Below are 24,115 nucleotides of genomic sequence, written 5' to 3'. Positions count from 1 at the left end.
GCAAATATTCAAGTCACATAACAATCTATTTCGCAAAATCCCGCATGGCAAACCACGACATTGTACACGGCTGGGAAACAGGAAAAAAGCAGCGATTGCCAGGCGAGATCGACTAAATTGAATTGAATTTTTAACGCTGCATTTTTTTTTCCCCCCCCGAAACGCAACATCGCGCGCGCAGAGGGAGAAAAAAGAATTTATCTCGCGCTTTCCGTGCGCATTTCTTTCCTTTCTTTTCTTTTTTTTTTTTTTTTAACCGGGATTCGCTGCCGTCCAAATTCTATCATGATTCCGCTATAGTCACGCGCGCACAACGAACCCCGAACGCGACAAACCGGCAGAGCCACCTTTGTAAAACGCGAAAGTCTCCTCGGAACGGGACGGTTATTTATAATATCGACTCAGCTAAAATTGTTTTCGCCCTTTCGCGCGCGCCGAGGGGAGCGCAGCGGATAGCAGCAATAAGAGGCGCGTCCCATCTCCCTCCCTCCTCCTCTTTCTCTCTCTATCTATCTCTCTCTCTCTCTCTCTCTCTCTCTCTCTCTCTCTCTCTCCCTCTATGAATAGAGCAGTATCGCGGAGAACAAACTTGTCTATTAAATTGTCCGCAAACTGCGTTATACGAGGAAAGCATTCAAGTCGTCATATCGGGTGCGTTCGCAGATGTTGGCCGAGTTTGCTCTGTTGATCAAGACATATCAATTGTGGATTGTGCATCGCTCATTGATTTTGCGGCACCAAGTAATTTCTGTGAAAAACGTCCGAGAGATGTCGGACAATCGATAACTATCGTCGACCACAGCTCGTAATTTCGGGATAAGGTCAGTGTCATTATGGCTGACAAATTAGCTGACGTTGTATGTGTGTGTAAAAAACACGCTGACGCCATCATCGGTTACGGTGTGTGTCGTCGATATTTAAGAGAGCGAAAGAGACAAAAGTAGAAAGGAGAACAAGTGAAAGATAAAAAGAGAGGGGCACACACGTCCGATTATTTATGCGAAAATACTATTTATATCGAAGCATTGTTATCGAGAGGCTGCGAGTTTACGAATTGGCAGTATGACGAGATGTGTCTTAATTAATGATTCAACGAAAAATTTCAATAGCTCTCATTATTGTGCACGTCAAGCGTGCATTGGATATCAAATTAGCGATAATGCCACATTGTTATATTGATATTCACGGAAATGTCGGACGATGCGTATTCATAAATACGCTGTAATAGGGGCGGAGATGTGATTTAAACTGACGCGTAATTATACTCGCGTCGAAGGACGCGGGTAAGTAAGATTTAGAACGCAAACAGATCGATATGTGTGTATATACACTCGTGTGTATCAACGTTACATAGCTTCTCCAACGTTGTATTACGAGCCGTCGGGGCAGAAATATTCCTCATTTTCCTTATTTCGAGGAACAGCGAGAGGAGGTTTATGAAAGCACTTAGTGCAAAAACTCGTTTACTCCACTACCGGGGTTCTTTGTTATATATATATAGCTAGCTTAATATTGAAAAAAAAAGAGAGAGAAGAACAAGAAGAAATATAAAACTGCTCAATAAAGTCTCTCGCACCGAGCTCGTATTCTCGGAAACAACATTCGAACTCAAGAGGATCCCGATTACAAATCAAACAGCTTATCCACTCGCACGGATGCAAGTAAACTATCGCGCACGCAACCGATATGAGATAAACATCGCAACTCGAAATAGCCAGAGAGAGAGAGAGAGAGAGAGAGAGAGAGAGAGAGAGAGAGAGAGAGAGAGAGAGAGAGAGAGAGAGAGAGAGAGAGAACACGTACGCGCTGATAAGAAGCCGTGATAAATCCCGCGACACATCGGCAAGGCCAACGCGCGCGCAGAGGAGCTTGGAATTACTTCGTTTCGGAAGATGGCGGCCAATGTTTCGCGGCTTTCTCACAGAACGACCGAATGTCTCGGAACTTTCGTATCGCCCGGACAAGTCGGCGGAGAGTCCCTTTCGTTGTGAGATAGAGGCGAGCGGGAAAGAGAGAATGAGATACCCCACACACACACACACACACGCACGCACGCACGCACACCGAGCGGGCGAGAGTGAGAGCGCCGGAGGAGGGAGAGGCAGAGGAGGGTAGGGGAAGGGGATTTCGGGTTCGTCGGCCGAGAAACGTAATTTCGCGTCGGCCGAAACCGCCGGCGTTCGGCAGATTACCGAGGGGCTCGCGGTGTCGTTAGCCGTGCCGAGAGAGTGAGGTCAGCGCAGCGCCGCGCGCCACTCAATAAATCAGAGCGCGTTGCTTCGCGTTGCATCGCCCTTGCATCGCATCGCGTCGCAAACGCGTCGCGCAGCGCACGAGCGAGCGAGAGACGCGCTCGAATTCTGCGCCACGTGATCCGTCAGCGGAGTCCGCCCGGCTGAAATACGCGCGCATCCGCGCGTCGGATGTGCGCGCGCGCCGCGACGCGGAAACGCAGGTCGGGGCTGCGAGATACGGCGGTAACGCCGCGCCAGGAAACATCGTGGGCGTGTAAATTTTGTCTGAAAAATGGATGCGCGCGCGGGCACACCGGTCGTCGCTTCCAGCTTCTCAGCAGATTCGCGCGGATGTTTCATTACACGGCGTCGCGTTCGCGCGGCACAACGCACGATGGGGCCAGATGACATTTTTTGTTTCAAAATTCTCTAGAGACTTGAATTTCCAACCGCGATCATCGACACCAATGGTTCAGGTTGATCCTGAATAAATTCCATAGAGATCTGTCTAGCCGAAATTTTGAAAAAATTATCAGTTCAGGGTTCATGGATTTAGGGTTTGTCTTAAAAGTTCATCGTTTAAAGTACAGTGTCTTAGGTTCGACCTCAATGGGTTCTCGAGCCTATGGATACTAAATGCGAGACCCCAGAACTTGTAATCATCTTTTAGAAAACTCAGAATTCCAAAGCTCATCATTTCAGCCCATATTAAGAAACAATTAAGGATTAAGATCCCTCGGTTTTATACTTAACGGATCTATATTTGATGTTTTTGTATCTTGGGCATATGAGTTTTGGGTTAATGGGTTTCTACTTCATGATCGATAAATCTCGAGGTGTCTGTTGATTGGTTTCATTATTTCAATCGGCTGAATATGCTATTAGATAGAAATAAGTGTCGAATAATGAGTCGAATTTCACAAGTTTCTCGCGTTTAACGATAATTTTTCCTCTTTTGGGGCTGGTAATTTGAGAAAAGAAATTTTTTTTTAATTTTGGCAAGACAGATCTCTTTGGAATTTATTCAGGATCAACCTCATCCACTGGTGTCGATGATCGGTTGGAAATTCAGGTCTCTGGAGAATTTTCAACTAAAGAGTGTCATCTGGCCCCACTGTGCGACGCGGCCTTCGCGAATGTCCCGTTTTATCTATGTTTATTATGTGCATGCCCGCGTGATTTTCGCGGCGAAAAGGCGCGGCAGGACGGTTGCGAAGCTCGTTCTTCGATGACACTCGCAGCACTCGGAAAATCGAGCCGTCTTTTTCGTCGCCGCGACGTTCAGTCGCGTTCTCGCGACCCTTCCATCTCGCCGGCTGATTCGCGCGATGAAATATCACGCGGGTGGGAAGCCTCGCGGCCGATCCCATCCGTCGTCGTCGTCGCGCACTCAATACGGCGCGACTCGTATTCGTCACCGATTTTTTTCCCCATCGGCGCGGCGATTCAATTTTCGACTCGTCAAATGACTGTCGGGAGATTTGTGCAATAATCCGAAACACGCGTGTGGTTTTAACGAGCGATCCTCTCTCTTTTGAGATAACATCGAAGCTTCCAGCGATTTTATTTTGCACGATATCGGACAACAGAATCGGTTACTCTTTGTTCCTCTGCGTTTTTACGTTTTTTCTTCCTCCCTCCCTCTCCCCTTCCCTCTCTTCTCCCACTCGCCCACCCCGCGCTTCTTTTTGTTCCACGTACCCTTTTTTTTTCGGTGGAGCTCTGCTCGGCTGTTACCGCGTTAAATAATTCGAGAACACATTCTCGCTACGTTATTCGCAGTTCATTAAAAAATAATAAACGCAACTGACCGAGAGTTCGCTAATTGCCGCGCGGGCTAACAATTGGATACATGCGCTTGCAACAACCTAATATCGCATAATTAAGCGCGTGCTTTGAGTTATTTTACGGCGGCTAATTTATAAAAATTAGCGAAAGCACTCAAAGGCAATGCGTAATTGACTATTATCTACGTGTAATTTTATTATCCCGCGAATTGCGCGCGCGATATATATCGCGATCGCGGCGTCGGTACACACGGCGTATGAACGCGCGCGCGCGCGCGTAACGAAGTAGCATATTTTAATAATAAATCAAAATATACTCGACCACGCCGGGGCCGCCCTCCTCGCTTCTATATCGTTATCCTTTAAATCCCCGGGGGTATTAATAAAAACTACATTACATTTACTCCCCCTCCCCCCTCCCCCCTCCCGCCGTTGCCTCTCAGTTAATTATACAAAAGCTCTTACTAATACTGCTAAATAAATGAGATTCAACGGGCTTTTGATAGAGCCGACACGGCAAATACACGAGTCTCATCGGTAATTATCAGCGATTAATTATCAACGGAATGGTATCGACGTGCTCGAGACGAATAAGCACGATGTTTCATAAACATTCCCATTCATTTGATGAAAATACGCGCACCGGCTTTACTCCGCTCTCTCGGCCGTGTTTTCACGGAAATGAGAAATAATGTGCACGCGCGCTCGCGATGTAATGAGAGAAAGAGGAGGGGGGGGGAGAGAGAGAGAGAGAGAGAGAGGCGCTCCTTTTTTTTCACGTTTTTTAAAAACGATGAGAAGAAAAAGGTTTTAATCGCGCTGTTACCAAGATCGATAGCGGGGCAAGAGTGGGGGGGGGGGAGCAGGAACCGCGTCGGTGTGTCCGGCGACAAAGAAGTGGCCTGCACCTGCATGAAAAGTGACCCACTTCTCGCGGTAATTCCTCCGTTACGGAAGAAAGTCCGCGTCTTTACTTTCGCATCTTTTCCACCGCGTCGTTGTCGCCGTCGTCGTCGTGATCGCTTTCGTAAAAAGGAAGAAAAAAGGGGGGAGGGGAAGAAGAAGGTGCAGCAGCTCGTTTGACAAGAAACCGACCTCCTCGCGCGATCCTCTCTCGAGTACGTCGTACTCTGCTCGTCGTCTCTGCTGGTTCGCGAGAGACACGAATTCTCCCTTAATTCGCAGCCCGGTTGCCCTCTCGCGTGAATCGAACAAACGCTTTTCGCCGATAAATCCACATCTTCTTGCCCGTTCGTCGAATATCACGAGGATCGTACACTGTGTAAGCAACGATGTGTTAAATTTAACAACAATATTTCATGTGTCTCAAATCATCCATTCTCATTTATGTGTTAATTTAACATACAGCAAATATGTTAAAAAGTAACACGCATAATATGTAAGAAATTAACACAAATATTTAACATATGAATGCCGTCAAGAATCACAGTTTGTGTCAAATTGACGTACAATGAATGTTGCTTCAACATTTGGGAAAAGTAATGATCTATGATGTGATGAAATGAAAATGTTAGATTAGACATAATCTCTATGTGTTAAAAATCCAATCTTTACATAGCACAGAAATGAGGAAAGTAACACACACATTTTAGAGGTGTTGACTTTAACATATAAAATCTGTCGTAGCAAGAATGCAACAATGCATTTACATATAAATTGTGTTATTTTAACGCTTGAAAATAGTTAATCTTAATTTAACACAAGAAAATCTAAGTAACACAACAACGATATGTTAAATTAATACATGGCTGTGTAAAAAAATTCAGCACAAAACTTTCTACATATAAAAAAATCTCAACAAAAGTACGAGACGTTTTTTAAGTGTGTAGAACATATGAAAGAAGGAAAAAAGATCGAAGCGCACGTTTTGCGAGAGCTTTATAGAAAGGAAGGGAGAGAAAGAGGGAGGGAGGGAGGGAGGGAGGGAGGGGGAGAGAGAGAGAGAGAGAGAGAGAGAGAGAGAGAGAGAGGTAAGACGAAGAGATAAAGAGATAGTGGAAGATTTTCAGGGCTTTCGATGAGTTTGGAAAAACAAGGTTCGGGTGCAGCTCGCCGGGAGGGGGAGGGGGGCTGGCGAACGATCGAGAGCGCCGTTTCATCTACATAATCAGCTGTTTCTAATCTAAAACTCTTCTAGCGGATCAAAAGGATCGCGGCAGGAGTTTCCCCGGGGGAAAAGCGGCCGGTGCGCGCGCGCGCGCGCGATTAGCCGGCTACACGGAAGCGATCTACATCGCAACATTATTCGCGATAAATATTAGAGACACGTCGCGCGGAGCAACGAGCGCGGCCAGGATAATGACCAGCTACTTATCTTCAAATCGTCCCGATTATGACGCGCGCTCGGGACCGTCGTCGCGCGCCGCGTAAAATTATCACGAGGAGGTATGCATGCATACCCGAGACCGCTCGAATTACCGGCCGTCCGGCGGCGAGTAAATGTAAATCGGCGGCGGGAGATTTCGCGCGACTCTCTCGCGCGAAATAACGTCCGGGACTTTATCGCCGCGTTTACACCGCGCTAAATCTTTTTACTGCCACCGGTTTGCCGGTTTCCTATTTTTTTCCCGCTGTCCCCTCCATCTTCCTGGCTCTCTTTCTGGCTCATTGTTCGTCTCTCTTCGCCCGCCTTTCTTTCTCTCTTCTTTATCTTCGTTGAAATAGGGCTTTTTATTGCCGGGGTGATCCGACCGGGCCAGTGGCGTAACTGGAGATGGAAATTTCTACATTCTTGCTTTTGATTTTTAAGAATCGAAGACACGTAATATCCGGAAGATAGCAAGACGAGCGGGAAATTTCAACAACAATAATAATAATAATAACAATAATAATAATAATAATAGCCCGTTTACGCCTAATTTGCGACTAATAAACAATGCATAAGTAACGCCGAGCCGTGTATTAAACTGCAAATGAATTCAACCATCGTTAATTAATTAATTAATTAATCAATTAATTAAACTATTAACTAAAGTCCATGAAACATATCCTCGATAGAAAATTTAGCCGAAAGTCGGGGAAGAGACACGACGAATTTGCTTGTCGCGCGGCCAATTAACGACGCGTCGCGCCACGACTGCCCTTTCGCGCAATCGCTCTACGACGGGTGGACACCCGTGTCAGTATTGTATTGTATATCGCGGAGACGATCGTTCAATCTGTGATCTGCTGCGGCCGAATCACAGCGCCAAGCCCGCGATACGCCGCTGACACACGCGCGCGCGCGCTCGACCTTAATAAGAGAGGAACCGTGAACTCGGTCGGTTGAATAACGCGCGACGCGCGTGCGGCCTTTTTTCGGCCGAAGCAATGCGCGCGCGTCGAGAGAGGTTAAAACTTGGTCGCGCCGCTCTCGTAATCGCGCATTCCAGCCGCTGTTTGCCGGCGCGTCACGTCGCGAAAACGCATCGCGGTCCGCCCGCGATAAGAACTTTTCCCGTCCGCATCCTCCGGCCCCTCGGCGGCGCGATATCTCGACAATATTTTTAAACGCGCGCCCGTGTTCCGCGACGGTTAGACCAAACAACAGCCCGGTTCTCCCTTTCGTTTATTATCCTGCGCGCCACGTAGCACCTCGCGGCATCTTTCCGCCTCTTTCTTGGACTTGCTGAGCGACCGGGTCTCGAAACGTCTTCAAACACCGGCTTCGAGCACTTCTTCTGGAAATCGGACACGACGCGAGAGAACCAATGTCCAATGAGAGGACAGGCTTCAGGCCTGTGCCGAATCATTCGGCTGCATTCGGAAAACAAACTAGTCGCTCAGTGAGCGACTAGTGATTATTCGTCTTTATTGTTAGATCCTTAGATATTTAGACCAATAACGTTGAGAAATTACTCCGTCTTAATCCTTGAACGCCTACCGGTAACTATAGTTACCAGAAACGCATTTAAGAATCCATAACTTGGTCGAAAAAGGAGATATTTTCGTTTTCTTTGCACGACTGCAAAGGTGAATTCTTCTTCTAAAGAATGGTATATAGATTGTATGTAGATTCGATTTAGTCTGTTTTCAGCTCAGTTTTAATGATAACATGTTTCGTCAAATTCCAAGTAGGCATAGTTAGCATTGTTACTGACATCTAAAAGTGCACTATAAATGAATAGATTGGTATCTGTTATAATTGTATACATTTGGAAGCTTTCTCAGATGCAAAATGTGAAATTAAAAGAATACAGAAATTCAAAATGGCGAATCCAATATGGTGGACACGAAAATCAAGAAATCAACCTATTTTTTGTGAAGCCTGGTGACCTACAGCCCTTTTTATGCGGCGAAAAATGAAGGGACGATTGACTATCTAAATGGTGATCTATAAGTGATATTCTTCTGAAATAGTAAGCTTGACGCTCTGAATGATAAACTTCGCTCACAAATATAGTAAAGTTTCAGCTCAAAAATGTCAAGCTGACTATCAGAGTTTATGTCGTACAGATTACCCTTCATTTTTCTCTGTATAGGTTGCTCATCTCGTATATGCTTTTAGGATCCAAGTCATATTTACCAATAAACAAAAAACGAACGATAAAAAAACCAAACTAACGAAACCAACAAACGAAAAGCGGAAACTTTGTGTACTTATTTATTCAGAAGGTAGTTTTTCGTAGATATAAAATTCTGATATTTCTTTTGGTTATCACTACTTATACTCTCAGTTAAAAAAAAAACTCAAATTTTATTCTTAAAACACTTATAAAAAAGTCGGGCGTTAAAGGGTTAAATGATTCCCCGTGATTAAATTGTGTGATTGTGTTTTCCGAAACAACGCAGCAAGAATGTTGCACTTGGAAACTTTGTTTCTTCCCCGTCAACATCACTGAGCTATATTCTTGTTTCACTGTAATGGCGAGAGGTGCAACCTGGCTGAGCTGAGAACAAGTTTGTTTGCGCAAAATCGCCAGAGACGGAGTTCCCGCGCTGGACACCCTGCGTTTCGAATTGCAAACCGAAGAAGTGCTCGAAAACGCGTCTCGTAAACGCGTCGGTTCGTCGCGCAGAGCGACGACAAATCCGTCTCGCTGCTTGAGAGCTGCGTGAAAGCGAAAACAACGCTTCGCGCTCGTTACCGTTCGACGAAATGCCGTCAGAGCCGCTCGCGGGAATCGTCTCGCAATCGCATTCGACTCCTGACGGTAAACAGCGGCGAGAACAGACTCGGAAATCCCTGATCCTCCTCGGCTCCGGATTTCGCAGGTGCGAGCGATTCTGCGTTCTCGGCGATGAACAAACGGCGCAGCTCGCGTCCGTACGCGAATAAACGCGCGGAAACACGGCAGACCGCGAGCGACCGTATAACTCCGAGTGCAAACAACACCGCGCGATGATACGTGTTTACTTTCGTATAACTCCTGGACCGTCGCCAGCCAAGCGCCGCCGTTTCGCCGTTCGCTGCTCGCCGCTCGCCGCTCGTCGCAGACGTCAATTCGCCACTGGCAAGCGGCCGAAATCTTCGTCAAACCATATGTCCGCGACGCGTCCCGTTACGCGTTAGAGCGATTCGTCAGGAAATACGAGTGTGTATGTGTGTGTGTGTGTGTGCGCGTGTGCGTGTGCGTATGCGCGTGCGTGCGCGTGAGGGCGTGCGTGCGTGCGCGTGCGTGCGTGCGTGCGTGCGTGCGTGCGTGCGTGCGTGCGTGCGTGCGTGCGTGCGTGCGTGCGTGCGTGCGTGCGTGCGTGCGTGCGTGCGTGCGTGCGTGCGTGCGTGCGTGCGTGCGTGCGTGCGTGCGTGCGTGCGTGCGTGCGTGCGTGCGTGCGTGCGTGCGTGCGTGCGTGCGTGCGGTACGCTCTTACTCGATGAGCGCGCATGAATCGCCGCGCGATTTGCAGCGCGGCGACAAAAAGAAGAATGTTGTGTTGTCGAATTTAACCCTTTCACTGTTAGTGAGAAGTATACTTCCCGTACCTTTTCTTGATTCAACTATGCGTTGTAAACCACATAATTTGGAAGAACTAGTCGGGGATTTGAGTTTTCCAGATAACTGAATAGTTGTTCAACAATAGGTTTTTATACCCAATTATTCATTTGTGATTATTTATAATAAATCAAAGTTGAAAAAAATGCTTTTTTTTCTTTTTTTTTTTGGAAAAATGGACTCCTCGAAGAATATTGAATGCTGAGGTCGGGAAATTTTCACCAAATATTTTCTGATGTTGTACAAAAACATATATTTTTTTCATTATTTTTTTGCAGGTTTGATTTTTTTGCACTTTTTAGCTCTCTATTTTTCTAGTTTTTTCATTCTGTATCTCTATCTTATCCGTGCTATCAATATTATTTTACTCAAAAATGAATGTTTAATCTCTAGCAAGCATAAATATGCAGTATTGAACATTTTCTCACATAAATTTTTTCCAGCTCGATCGAATTCCATCGTCTAGAATCATATGTTCTTATTACGACCTGATCATTATTTAATAATAATTGGAATTTTCATTAATTTTGCATATTATGATCGCTATATTGAGTCCGCTATTTTGAATTTTACAAATCTGACTTTAGATTCGTAATCAGCGGCCCAAAAAACTACCAAATATTTTAATAATTTTCTCAAGGGAAGTGAATTCAGTAATGAAAGGGTTAACGCTCATTATGAGCCGCGTGTCAATCGACTGATTGATCTCCTTCGGTTCTCTCTTTTCCGGAAAATCTTCCTCGTCGAAGCGTGCGCGCAGGCTGCTGACTGCTTTTTGCCGGCCGTGGATGAACGAATAATAATAATTCGGCAGCCCCGCGATACACATATACACACATTCACGTCATCGCCGCGTCAGGCGCGGGAAATGCGACACGACTGTATCTCGCTGCGCGTCGACATTAAGCTTGCGATATCTTTGTCTCATCGCGCTTCGGTCTCTCGAAGAGACCCGCTTGATCTTACGCTTTGCAGCGTGTGGCCGGAGAAATAGACGTCTACGGTTGTCCTCGCTACACATACTTATGCGCGAGCCGGCCTGTGCAAGCTGAATGCGCTGGTCGCAGGGATGCAGAAGGAAACAAACTTGGGCGCGTTTGCTGCTTGTAAGAATTAAAGCTGGATATATCCTTCCGCTCGCGCTTACGTCGAGGCGCGTCACGCTCCCTTTAAATCCGTCAAATTATGCGCTCGAATTTTACATTCTGTTTGCGACCGTTGGCCTCGACGCGATTATTAACGGCAACGATTTCATTAACGCTTAATTGGAAAGGTAGAGTCGCGAAGCTGGGTTTGCCGAAAAATAAAAAAAAAACACAGCAAGAGAGATAGAGAGAATTGAAAAACAAAAAAAAAAGAGAGAGAGAGAGAGACAGGCCTTTGTGCAAGCCTTGTGCGAGCCTAAATCCGTGAAATTCGCTTACGCCTTTTAGCCCCTGCGCGTGACGGCGAAAAAAAAAATATACATACGCGCGTAAATTCTTCAAACACGCCGCGGCATTTGCATACGCGTGCAATTCGGCGGCGCTTAATCATTCTGCGCGCGTAAACTTCATGATTCCAAGCTAAATTAAATTCTCCGCTTAACGATGTTAACGTTACCCCGCTTAACGCGATGGTAGCGGCGGTCGGATAACCTCGCGTAATTTCATTTTACAAAAGTACCTCCTCCCCCCCCCCCCACGCACGTAACCGCATTCGCGCTATGTCGCTGAGCAATATTCGAACGCGTCGGGGAAATCGATCTTTATGTGAGCGAACACACACACACACACACAACGCACGCATATCGTGCACCGTGTCTCGTCATCAGCACGCCGCTCAGCAACAGCAAGCACTGCAACGACAAGGGTAGCAACATCAGACTAACGCAGCATTCGGAGCGTAACGTTGTCAAATGTCACGAGCGCTGTTCTCTCTCGCGCGAGATATTATCGGCGTTGTCGTCGTAAGCCGGCTCTCGTCGATTAGCGACGAGAGTTCGCGACTCCTCGGCAGATTTACGCGTGCTCGCCTCTTCACACTCAAGGAGAGAGAGAGAGAGAGAGATGACAATCGCCATATTGTATACGCCACTTCGTCCTTGCTACCACGATATCACAGTGCGTTAACACGCAGGATTTCCTCGAGGAAGAGTCTTCAGACACCAGCGTTGAATTTTCGATTGGTGCACCGTCAATAAGACAGAAGAAGACAGAGAGAGAGAGAAAGAGAGAGAGAGAGAGGGAGGGAGAGGGAGAGAGACGCTGCGATCATTGGGGAATAGCAAGATTCCGTAGCTTCTCTTTTACTCCCATTCGCTTCTTCGCCATTACATATGGCGCGGATCAGCCGATGTCCCGTCTCTCTTACTCGAGAAACTCAAAAACGCGCGACCCTCGTTTTTTACCTGTGTGTACACGGACGCCGGCGTATTAATGTCACGGTGAGTAGTGTATACCGACTGCGGAGCGGCGGCTGCTTGATTAGAGCCCAGGTCGTGTCAACACAGAAACGGGCCGGAAAACGTGGCAACGCAGCGTGCGCGGATGACTTTAGTAACCGGCCGCCGCCGCCGCCGCCGCCGCTGCCACCGCCGGCCGGCCGGCCGAACGTACGAGCGAACGAGCGAACGAACGCGCGCGAGTCTACCAGCCCGCCGCCCGTCCGGTGGAACGTCCGCGCGTCCGAGAACGACCTTCCCTCCGCATTCGCGCCGTGTCGAGGAACTTCGTACCGCCGTGCCGCGGCACCGAGCGGTTTCTATCTCGCTTTGGAGTGCGCGCGCGCGCGCACGCTCTTCTCTCCCGCGGGACGCTCAGAGACACCAAGCACCTCCAGATCGCGACGACCTCTCCTGCTCCTGGTTCTTCATGACGACGACAGCAGCGGCGGCGGTAGCGGCGGCGACTTGTGTCTTTTTTCCTCCTTGCTTTTTACCGCGGTTCGTCCTCATCAATATTCCGCTTCTCTCGATGCTTCTCTTTTTTACTGTCGTCTTCAAGATCGGCGCAGACTTGTATGTTTTTACGCGTGCTCTTATCTCACGAGAGACCGCGTTCGTCACCTGGAATTAATTATTTTATTATTATGGAATTAATTATTGCATTATTTGCCCGAGCGAATTATATAGCCGAGGCAAGGGACAAGCGCGTCCACTGCGCGTATACTGCACGTAAACGAAGAAACTAATGCCGGCATCGTCGAAGCGATAACGCCTGGGAACGTGTTTATTGCGCGCTCGCGCACGTACTGCTACTTGAAGTAACGTGACTTGCGAAAAAAAGAGAACAGTTTCTATCTATTACACTGGACTGTCTCTTCGAGCTGCTGTTGCCCTCCCCCCCCCCCCACATCCCCGTGTTCGTCTGAGTTAGGCACCGTTTCGTCGAGTGTTTTTCTCATACGCATGCGACTAACAGTAATTGTAGATTTTTATGTTGCGCTCATGATAAGATTAACCCAAAGAAGGTTAACAAAATGAACGCAACGACTCGTTATAATATCAACTAGTCGACGCATGCTACAACTCGCCATTTTAATAATTGCGCTTGTATAATTGCTACTTGCAGCGTTTCGTCTGACACACTCGAAGATATCCCACTTCTGTGTGTGTGTGCTTTTTTCTTCACGAGCGAGAAGCACCGTCAACAAAGTACGTCGAATACAAAATACTCGAATGGCAGACATGTAGCCGTATGTCTTGCCGAGTGATGGTCCGAATATTTCAACGCGAGTCGCTGCCAATCAAAAATATTCACATACTTTCACTGTAGCAACTGGTGAAACCGGAAGTCTTGGCAGTAATTGGCAATTTTTAAGATCGAAAGAGGCTGTCTCTCTCTCTCTCTCTCTCTCACATACACACTCTTTTTCTCATTTTTTCTCGATTCGTCGAATAAACGCCGATGTATCTTCTTGCGGTGAGGCAGAACCGCGCGAGAGATTGCGTTGACAGAAAGCGGTGTGTGCATCTTGACCGCGAACTGTCAATTCCCATGATTTCGAGCCGCGGACGGGACGAGCTCACGAAACACATGCGCGTATATACGCACATTACTTGCGTATGCTGCATACTAAGGATGGGCAATGTTCGAAAATCATCGATGTTTATAAATATCGATTAGTAAAAAAAATTGAAATGGCATTATTTAAAAAGAAATCAATTTACCGATTAATCGGTTAAATTGACAAAGTAAACATCTAAATTGGTTGGCTAGCACCAGATTAAACTGCTAGGGGTGCGTTCGGAAACATCATTCGGGTGCTCTGCTTGTTTACATGTTGGATACGTTCTTAAAGAACAATGAATGGGTAAAAAGGTAAAACGGATTTTGGCCCATCGTGGGGAACGAACAAAACACATCATGTCTATAGGATTTTGACTTGCTGAACACGATGCCGTTGTGTTTAGTTTTCCTCTAAACTCCGGGGAACATGTTCACAAATCCGAGGATTTGTCATTCAATAATCGAATGGCCCGGGAAGCTTTTGCGCAAACTTTGAAACTATTGCAAACTCATGTATTAGCTAAATTAGCTGAAGATTAGATTTTCGATTTAATAGTTGAAGGTGGTGTTCTCTTTTGCAAAACTTGCTAACAAATAACATACACAGATCACCCGTATCACTCGACTTTTTTTTTGTAAACGCGACATTTTAAGAAAAAATGCTTCAGGCAAAAGTTGCTTGTTTGAAGAGGGACATAAAACAGCGATAGCATTCTGTTTACAGATGACGCCACTTTCGAGATATTCACTGATCATTAATTTTCTTAAATGGAAATTCTACTTTTTTATTATATCACTTTTCTACCAATTAATTTGAACTTTTAATTTGAATTTTTTTGTCTGAAACATTTTTTTATTTGCCTAATATTTTTTGAGACATTTAAGGAAAATTCGGTAACTTTTCAATATTTAACTTACGATATCTCGCTATTTGTTAGAAGAAAAAATAGTACTAGACTTTTTTACTCTGTTTGGCCTTAAGAATATATTGTTACAACAATGCCCTATCTTTTGTTAACTGATCGACCTTTGAAAATTTCAAAATCATCAAATTAACAAAAGTTAGGGCGCTACTGTAACAATATATTCTTGAGACCAAATACAGTAAAAAGATCTAGTACCATTTTTTTCTTCTGACGAACAGTTAGCGAGATATCGTAAGTTAAATATTGAAAAAGTTAAATATTGAAAGAGTAGTTTTCCTTAAATATTTCAAAAAATATTAGACAAGTAAAAAAATGTTTCAGACAAAAGTTGTTAAAATTAATTGGTAGAAAAAGATGATATAATAAAAAATTAGGGTGTCTATTTAAAAAAGGTAATGATCAGTGAATATCTCGAAAGTCTCGGCGCCATCTGTAGACAAAATGATATAGTTGTTATATGTCCCCTTTGAAACCATACAACTTTTGTCTGAAACATTTTTCCTTAAAATGTTATGTTTACAAAAAAATTGAATGATACGGGTGATCTGTGACACCATGTATATATTATTTGTTAGCAAATTTTTTGCATAAAAATGAACACCTTCAACTATTAAATCGAAAATCCTTCTAAATCGAAAATCTAAACTGTCTTCAACTAATTTAGCTAATACATGAGTTTGCAATAGCTTTAAAGTTTGCGCAAAGACTTCCCCGGGCCATTCGATTATTGGATGATAAATCCTCGGATTTGTGAACATGTTCCCCGGAGTTTAGAGGAAAACTAAACACGACGGCATCGTGTTCAGCAAGTCAAAATCCTATAGAAATGATGTGTTTCGTTCGTTTCCCATGAATTCCCATTTCGTTTACCGTATATATGAAAGACGATATTACAAAAGTCCTCTATTTAAAAAATAAAAAAATAAAAATCGGTTGCCAATGTTGAGAAAAAAATCATCAAACATCGACCGAGTAAAGATAAAATCATCTGAAAACATCGATTAATTGAAAAAAAAAAAATATCGGTTCTTCTTTCAATTAATCGATGAAAATCGCCCATTTCTATTGCGTACAAGACGGCGATTGCATATAGCACGGTGACACCGCCGTACTGTAGCGCGGTGCGATTATGCGGCTACAATGAATTATCGTGCGCGTATTTCTTGCGAAAGAAACGTTGTGACATACCTCGGGCAAAAGCCAGAGGTTGCGGAATTAAAATCCGTGTACATTCCATCCCTGCGTGCGACGTAGGCGAGACAAACGGGAGAAAGGATTTAATCATTGCCGGTGTACATGCGCGACGCTGGTGTGTCGGTTGTTGCCCGACGCGATATTAACGCCAATCATAGCGCACTTCGGTTTCGCGGACAGGGTTTCATTACGGGTAGGGTGAGTCACTCGAGTTTTATCCATCTCCACCTCTAGATCTATGCTTGCCTACCTAGCTGAGGCAACCTCTGTAATATTGACAAACAAGAGCTGTCATGTGTCCATTCTCCTGGCATCAAACAGCATACAGAGTGAATACCTCGCAGCCGCAAAAAGATCGTTCGCGGGTCTTCACGAATCGTCGATTTTTTTTTTTCCATCATCGGGAACAAAAACAAAAGTACGCGCGGCTGCGCCTGCGGTTTTCGCGGTGGTAAGTGGTACGGCTGTATGCTGATGTGAGTTCGCTCCGTAGCGAGATTCATGCTCGCAAAATCCGACGACCGCGTTTCGTCGCCCATCGATTTGCGAAGGGAAAACCACCGCTGTCCGGCGGAAAAATTCTTCGTGGCGGTGCCGGCCAGGCCGTCTCCTTTAAAAATAGCCCGAAGGTCCTGTATACGAAAAACAATCGATACCTGCGATCCCGCCAGCAGGTTTCAGCCGTTTCTGGGGCGACGTCTCATTTAACGCCGGCGCCCGGTTGCGCGCTTCACGACCTGACGACGTGTCCCCCCCGCACGCGTGTGCGGTCGTCGTGCCTCGTCGTCGTCCGTGAGCCGCGCAATATGCGACTATCTCTCGAGAACGATGCGCGTCAGCTGATTCAGTTCAGCCGTATGAATGAACGAGCAGCCTGCCGACCGTGATAGTTCTCATCAATCATGCCTCGGCATCTCCGCTCGTGAGAGAAGAAGCAGATAGCGATGTTGATTTTCGCGATGATGCGTCCGACGACGCGAAAAACCATATCGTGCGCATGTTCCGCCCGACAATTTATGTCGCGTCTTCTCTTTTTCTCTCTTTCTCTCTCTCTCTCTCTCTCTCTCTCTCTCTTCTATCTTTGTCCAACAATGACGAACAATCGGCTGGTCGACATACGCTTCATGTCTCTACGCGTCTCGAACCGGGGCGATCGCTTCTTTGGACGATACAAACAAGACCTGGCCCGACCGTTCGCGGAGGTTTCATTCGATTAATTCGCGTCATCGCGGAGCACGCGATCCGACCGCGACGAACAAGTCCTAGGGGGTTTCGACTCGCAGTTGGCACACGTGCGCAGGTGGAGTGTGGTTTTTGCTAGGCAGTGGTGTGTGCTGCTGCTGCTGCTGGCGGTGGCGACGGTGGCGGCGGCGGCGGCCGCGACGACGGCGGCGGTAGCAACGGTGGCGGTGGTGGTGGTGGTGGTGGTGGTTTTTTGCGCCAACCGCGAGGTCTCTAGTGGTTTTTTCCTTCTTTTCTTTGGTACCCACCCGTGCCACGGGCTGGGACGGACAGAGACAGACGGGACGCGCGGCAGAAGAGGGACGAAGAAAGAGGTGGGGAGGGGGGTAGGGGAACAAGAGGAGCACGACACCCCGTATAGCCCCGCGTATCGGAAGAGAGCGTAACGCTGCCGCCGTCGCGAAAAAAGACAGGCACACGGGGAGTGTGGAAGGGACACTGGTGGGGGAAAACGAAGAGAGGAGCGAGAGGGAGAGAGAGCGAGCGAGCGAGCGAAGAGAAGGATGGGGAAGGGGGACCGGGACGGGAAGAGAGAAAGAGCAGTCGGATCGCGCTTCGCGCTCCTTCCAGCTGGCCTGGTACGCCGAAGGAGGCCTTGTCGCGCGGCTGTACGTTCGGTCAATGTCTTCTCTTTCTTCCTCGCTCTCTCCCTCCCTACCTCTTTTATTCCCCCTCTATCCCTCCCACCCTCTGCCTGCCGACCCTATGTCGTTTCTCCTCTCGTTCTTACTCTCGCTCGCTCTCTCTCTCTCTCTCTCTCTGCCGTTTCCTCGCGTCGCCCCGTTCCCTTCCCGCCTCCCGCTCTCTTTCATCGCTCTCCCCACCAACGGCAGCACTCCCGTGCTGCATCGCGCACACGAGACACGGGTGCTTGCTGCGAAATCCCTCTGTCATCTTGCGAACGCCCGTCCGCGGCTAGGATTATCCCACGCCGTGCGTTCGCGAGAGATCAGTTCGTCGCGCTCGCGATTCGTCATCGTCATCGTTGTCGGCGGAGAGTCGCATAGCGAGTTCGACGATACCGGAGGATCGCCGGTATCACCTCTCCCTGCCGCGGCCGAAGAGAGAGAGAGAGAGAGAGAGACAGAGAGCGAGAGCGCAGCGCGCAGTGCGTTCGGAAATATGTGCACTGGCATCGCGGCAGCTTGAAGGCGCCGACGGAGAAGGAGGCGTTCACTCACCGCCGTTGACCACGTACAGCTTTTTCCGTCGGCCGCGCGCAACAGCGTGAAAGTTTCGTGATCGCTTCGTCTGTCCGTCTATTCGTTCGTTCGTCGCGGACTCTCCTCTGATTCGTCGTCTCGATCACTGCTGCTGCTGCTGCTGCTGCCGCCGCCGCCGCTGCCGCTGCTGCTGCTGCTGCTGCTGCCCACCTCGCCACTGTGGTCGAGCTATTTCTCGCGGCGGAATATACCGTCTCTTCGGTCGGATCGCCGTGCCAGTGTGTGTTTACAGCATACGTGTCAAGTGCGTTCTTCTTTGATGCGTGCGCGCGATAGGAGCGAATCTCGACCGTGGAATCCGTGGAGCATGGCGCTCTCGGCGACGTAGTCGGTGTCATCGTCACCGTGCGTTAGGGTAGGATCGCGCGGGCGCGAAGAATGAAACTCAACACCCGCGGATTCGCGAGCGAGATACCAGTGACTTTGAGAAATTCGATAGCGCTGACGCTTCGCACTTGTGTCGCGAGTGCAGGTGGGTATGCTCGCCGTTTATTCGTGGGTTCACTCGGGGACGTGGTCGATCCGGCGATGTCAAAGCAGCGCTCTTTAAATGCGATGAGGGACCGATGAGTGACGCCGATTTCTGCACGGGTCAATATCATTTTCTTTTTTGCTTTGTCATGTCGCGTAGGACGGCGGGAACAATGATGTGACATTTGGAATGAAGGTTTGCACTGAAAAGAGAAAATTGCGATTATGATGGCGGATACGATTATTACTGCTTGTTATTGTAAATGCTGCTCCTATGTGTGTTCTTGATATTTCCTACACACACACACACACACACACACACACACACACACACACACACACACACACACACGCACGCACGCACGCGCGCGCGCGCGCGCGCGCGCGCACACATACACACAATGTGAACTGGACAATAGAATTGAGATATAAAGATAACATGAAACTTGAGTGTACAAAATATATTTGTAAAGTGTGATGTTTCATTCTGTGCCTCTTCTTTGTTTGCAGAGTGCAATAAAGTTAGCTGGTAAAAATAAGAAACTGCACACACTGCTATCGATAGTGGAAGAGAAGCCAAAGGTGGATACCGGGCAGAACAATAGGCACAACGAGCACCACATCAAAAACAATTTCAAGCACAACCATTACACACATAATTCCATACTGACACCCTCGACGCTAAACCAGGTAACTGAGTAATCCTTAGTCTGTGTCGAGTAGATAGTTTATGTCATACAGTAAGAAACGATGTATAACGGTAATGTGTCGGTTTATTTTTGCAGGGCCTAGATGCAGGTACAAGCGACGATAGTGGCAGAGCGTCTGAACAATTGCATGGCCCTGGTATACCTAGGGATAGCCAGGACGCAGACAGTTCCAGGGACCATCTCAGCGATGTAAGCTCCTTGTACTTGTACAATTATATAAATTAGCAGTCAAGTATAAATGATGGCATTATATCACCTACCAGTATATAGAATGTACCTGGTATTCAAATGGAAAAATATATTTCTTAGAGGCAATGATAATGTTAATACAAAAAAGCTGCAAGGTAAATTACTTGTTCATAGATTTCTATTGACAAATCTGCTTATGTATTGTAGGCTAGCAGTCATTGCAGTTCGGGTAAAGGTTATATCGTAAGTATCATGCATTAAGTCAAGCAGTTTAGATCTTAAATTGTACATTGACACTGTAACTGTGATAAAACTGTGATATTAACCGGATTATTGTTTCTTCATTTCAGTGTGATAGTGAAGGAGAAGACGATAAGGTATGTTTATCTCGAGATGTTTCAATACAGAAACAGATAATCTGTTGTTGCTAATAATTTCTTTTTTGTTTTTTTTTTATGTAACAGGGCTCGGATGCCGAATCGATACTCTTTGAATCTTCTACCCCACCACCTCTACGTAAATGTGAGTAGTGTTTTTAAAAACAACAATTATATCGTTATTTGCGCAAGAAAAGAAAAGAAAGAAAGGAAAAGAGATTATCACTTATCTTGTGACATGTTATTTTTTGTTTTCCACTGTTTAGACGAGTTGCCGTCTTCTTCGCCACACGTTTTGCCACCAAACGGGGCAGGCGGATCTCCACCGGATACGGGTGGGCAAATTTCTAACCCAGCAACGGATGCTCCGGCACCTATACCACCTCCTGTGTCTGCGTCTGCACCAGTTCCAACAGCGCCGAGTCCTCCCAGCCCCACGTTGCCTCCACACATATCCCAACCACCTGTAAGTGACCACCTTACATCGCAAAAACTCATTCTACTCACGCATATCTATACACATGTGTATTACGTAGGAAAGGATTAACGCTCGTTGATAATGTACTGTTTCAGATGACTAGTCCCTTGGCAGCGAACCCACGTGCAATAGCTCCGCAGCAGCGGCCAGCTTCCCCCGCTCTGCCACCGCCCTCTTTGTCCCAGCAGCCGCACACTACGATACCTGCGTTGCATCCACCTAATGTGCCCCTCGTCTCGTCGAGTCATACAACTAGTCCAGCGGTAGCCAGTCTAGGAGTCACTCCGGCAGCACCATCGAACGGAGCAGCTACCACGAGTTATCCACCACCCATCCCGATAGCTGCGTATCCGCAAACACAGCCGTCGTATCCGCCGCTCTACACCCCCTACACCGCTCTGAATCACAGCCCGTACCTCCCGCCCGCGGTACCATCCCCCTCACACTCTGCATCGTCACGCGCGGATGTGGTAAGTCGCACTTGCTGTCGCGTTAACATCGTTGTCGACCGCGCGTCGTTTTTATCATGAGTATTATTTGACTCGCTAACGACGATGATAATAATCGCGTTTCAGAGAGGAAGTAGAGCTTCCCCCTGTACCAATATAAGCAAACAGACCATAGCGAATAATCTCGCCAGCCACAACAATACTCCATTGAGCGCCGCCACCACAACATGTGTGTCCACCATAACTAACACAGTTACCACGGCGAATTCCATCGCTCATCGAGACATGGTGGCCTGCAGCCTGTCAGGACGGAACAACAACTCGCCGCGTGGGCATAGTCCCAGTCGAGAGAGAGATAGTTACAGGTATCAATCTCATCCTCCGATCGACAGGCTCTGTGCGGTCGCGTCGATCTCGCGGATCCGAGTTGCCGCAAAAAAGGGGGTTAAGGATTAACAGCGAGTTCTTACATTGCAATGTTCGTTACAGCAGCAACGTGAGCAGCCTAAGCCGGGGCAGCATAACGCCCGTTAGTGTGCCAAACACCTCCTCTCCAGCCAATTCTAGTCTACCTGCATATACCAAGCCACAAGGTTGGATCAGGTAAGAAGCCGGCATGAACGCGACTTTGTTCGATAGATGACGACGCAGTTTGAGAAATAACGAAGAATCATTTCTTTTAATAATGTCATTGAACGGGCTGATAAGAGAGTCATACTCTGGCTTTTGTGCGACATTAAGTTCAGCAGAAAGAACGAATGCCGATAGATTGTACATACAATCGTTTCTCTTATTTAACAAAATGCAGCAGCAACACAGCTTCCCAGTTATCCCCGGCAACAGCCACGTCCGTTCCGAGGCCGACCCCGCCACCGGTGCCGCTGGGCATACACTCGTTCCCGCCGCCGATGTTCGCAGCACCGTTACCGCCACCCGTGTCCAGTGCAAGTCCGCATACGACGACACTGCCTTCACTCCCACCACCGACGACCAATCCCAATCCGTTTTCCGCGGAATCGCTTTTCCAGACAAGTAAGTCTATAAGCCAACCTTTTTCGTTCGTGACGCTTCGTTATCCATCTATTTGGACACGGGCAGATTATAAACGCGCTAACCAAAAGAAGGGGTGACGCATGTTACAGGCCAGGCGGATATTCTCAGGCGAGAACTCGACAACAGATTCTTAGCGTCCCAGGACAGAAATGTCGGAGTTGGTAATTTGGGTCCACCGGCGTATCTTCGCACCGAGATGCATCATCACCAGCATCAGCACACACACGTGCATCAACACACAACGCCATTGTTGCCAGCTGCTGCAGCGACATCGCTCTTCCCTCCCCCAATTGTAAGGAGCAATTGATTGTTAGATTGTTACTATTTGAAAATACCGAGGGTGTGATGTGCAACACTAAGAACACCGAGATGATGTAATTATTGTTTCTGTTTCTAACAGTTTAAGGACATTCCGAAGCTGGGAGGAGTCGAATCGCAATTTTTTCGTGCGAATTTGAACCTCTCTGGTTATTCGGGTTTCAACACTGGCCTTCTTCATCCAGGAATCCCACCGTCGACGCCTTTCGTGCAGCCCAATCATTTAACTACGTTTGCGCCAAAGGTACGTTAAAGAGCACAAGGATAATGACTGCGTAATGTTAACTATCCTACAATAATTCTACTGGTTTCTCTCATTCGTATTTCGTGGGTCTTACGTACTTAATAGAGAGATGTACGAATCAAGAATATTTACGTCGAATCGAATCTGTGAAATTTCATTCGAACTCGAATCGAATCGAATCATTAAAAAATTTAACATGACTATTAAACATGCAAATAATGACGGAAGATTTTAATATGAAAGGGAATGTTGATATTGTAATATCATCTTAAAGTAAAATATATATTTGAATATTTAAAGTAATTTATAATTAAGTTATTAATTATAAGTTAAGTTAATTCAAACATACAGGCCCAGACGGCCTGTTTTGTAGCTGATGCGCGCAGACGCTAATGTATTTCATTTGTATTCGAATCTTTACGATTCGAAATTTTCGAATTGTTCGGATTCGAATCGAATCACATTAAATTCGATTCGAATTCAAATGGTTCGCACACCTCTAGTATAATTACTTAATAAACGCGATCGATATTTCGGCATTGCAGAAAAGTGGAAAATGGAATGCGATGCACGTGCGCATTGCGTGGGAAATATATCACCATCAGCAGAAGCAACAGGCCGAAGCTAAAGCAGGAAGTGTCGTTAATACCAAAACTGAGTTGTTAAGACCACCAGGCCATCTTTATCCAGGGGGACCAGGCGGTGGTCTTGGACTTGGTGCACCACCAATGGCACCTCCATTCCCCACTAACATGCCACCCGCCCATCCTGCACCACCTCCACCTCATCCCGTTGGTTTTCTGTCTACACCAGCTTCACATTTAGGTAATAGAGGTAACAAAGTTTCACATATTTATTCACGTATGCACGTTCATGTTCCTTCGATCGAACGGACTGCATTACGATGTCTGTATACCAGTATGCGTCAGAGCGTCAATTGCAATCTTGTATTGCAGGAACAGGAATATCTCCATTCGCGAGGTATTCCTCGGCGACATTTGGCGCGCCGAATCCAAACTTCCCGGGTCTTTCCACTTTCCCGCCGAGAGAAATGCCTCTGGGTGGACTCAGTGCAGTACACGACCCATGGCGAGGGTATGTAGAATTAATATTAATCAGTCATTGTTGTCATCTTTTGTGTGTATGTGTGTGTGTGTGTGTGTGTGCGCGTGCGTGCGTGCGTGTGTGTGTGTGTGTGTGTGTGTGTGTGTGTGTGTGTGTGTGTGGTGCGTGGTGGTGGTGTGCGCGCGCGCGCGCGCGCGCGCGCATGTGTAAGTGTAAAGAATACGTTTTTGCTC

At 47.0% G+C, this 24,115-nt stretch overlaps 1 protein-coding gene across 7 annotated transcripts in view; it reads left to right on the top strand.

Annotated features, from left to right (window-relative positions):
• Positions 1-24,115, top strand: part of tay (tay bridge kinase) — a 40,632-nt gene that overhangs the window by 13,510 nt on the left and 3,007 nt on the right. For 2 of the 7 annotated variants that reach the window (XM_019844508.2, XM_025302326.1), the window contains exons 3-16: positions 19,510-19,689; positions 19,785-19,898; positions 20,106-20,141; positions 20,249-20,275; positions 20,363-20,420; positions 20,542-20,741; positions 20,849-21,223; positions 21,329-21,567; positions 21,692-21,805; positions 22,011-22,234; positions 22,324-22,547; positions 22,656-22,817; positions 23,363-23,651; positions 23,774-23,912. In XM_019844508.2, coding sequence (XP_019700067.2) covers positions 19,510-19,689; positions 19,785-19,898; positions 20,106-20,141; positions 20,249-20,275; positions 20,363-20,420; positions 20,542-20,741; positions 20,849-21,223; positions 21,329-21,567; positions 21,692-21,805; positions 22,011-22,234; positions 22,324-22,547; positions 22,656-22,817; positions 23,363-23,651; positions 23,774-23,912 — 2,381 coding nt within the window. Of the gene's footprint in view, positions 1-19,006; positions 19,196-19,509; positions 19,690-19,784; positions 19,899-20,105; positions 20,142-20,248; positions 20,276-20,362; positions 20,421-20,541; positions 20,742-20,848; positions 21,224-21,328; positions 21,568-21,691; positions 21,806-22,010; positions 22,235-22,323; positions 22,548-22,655; positions 22,818-23,362; positions 23,652-23,773; positions 23,913-24,115 lie in introns of those variants that run through there. The other 5 variants (XM_019844512.2, XM_019844510.2, XM_025302327.1 and 2 more) reach the window with 5 other exon arrangements.

This window comes from Harpegnathos saltator, unplaced genomic scaffold, assembly GCF_003227715.2.
Source record: "Harpegnathos saltator strain DR-91 unplaced genomic scaffold, Hsal_v8.6 scaffold485, whole genome shotgun sequence".
Taxonomy (NCBI): domain Eukaryota; kingdom Metazoa; phylum Arthropoda; class Insecta; order Hymenoptera; family Formicidae; genus Harpegnathos; species Harpegnathos saltator.
Note: the sequence above shows the minus strand (reverse complement) of the source record. Positions and strands in the feature narration are given on the sequence as shown.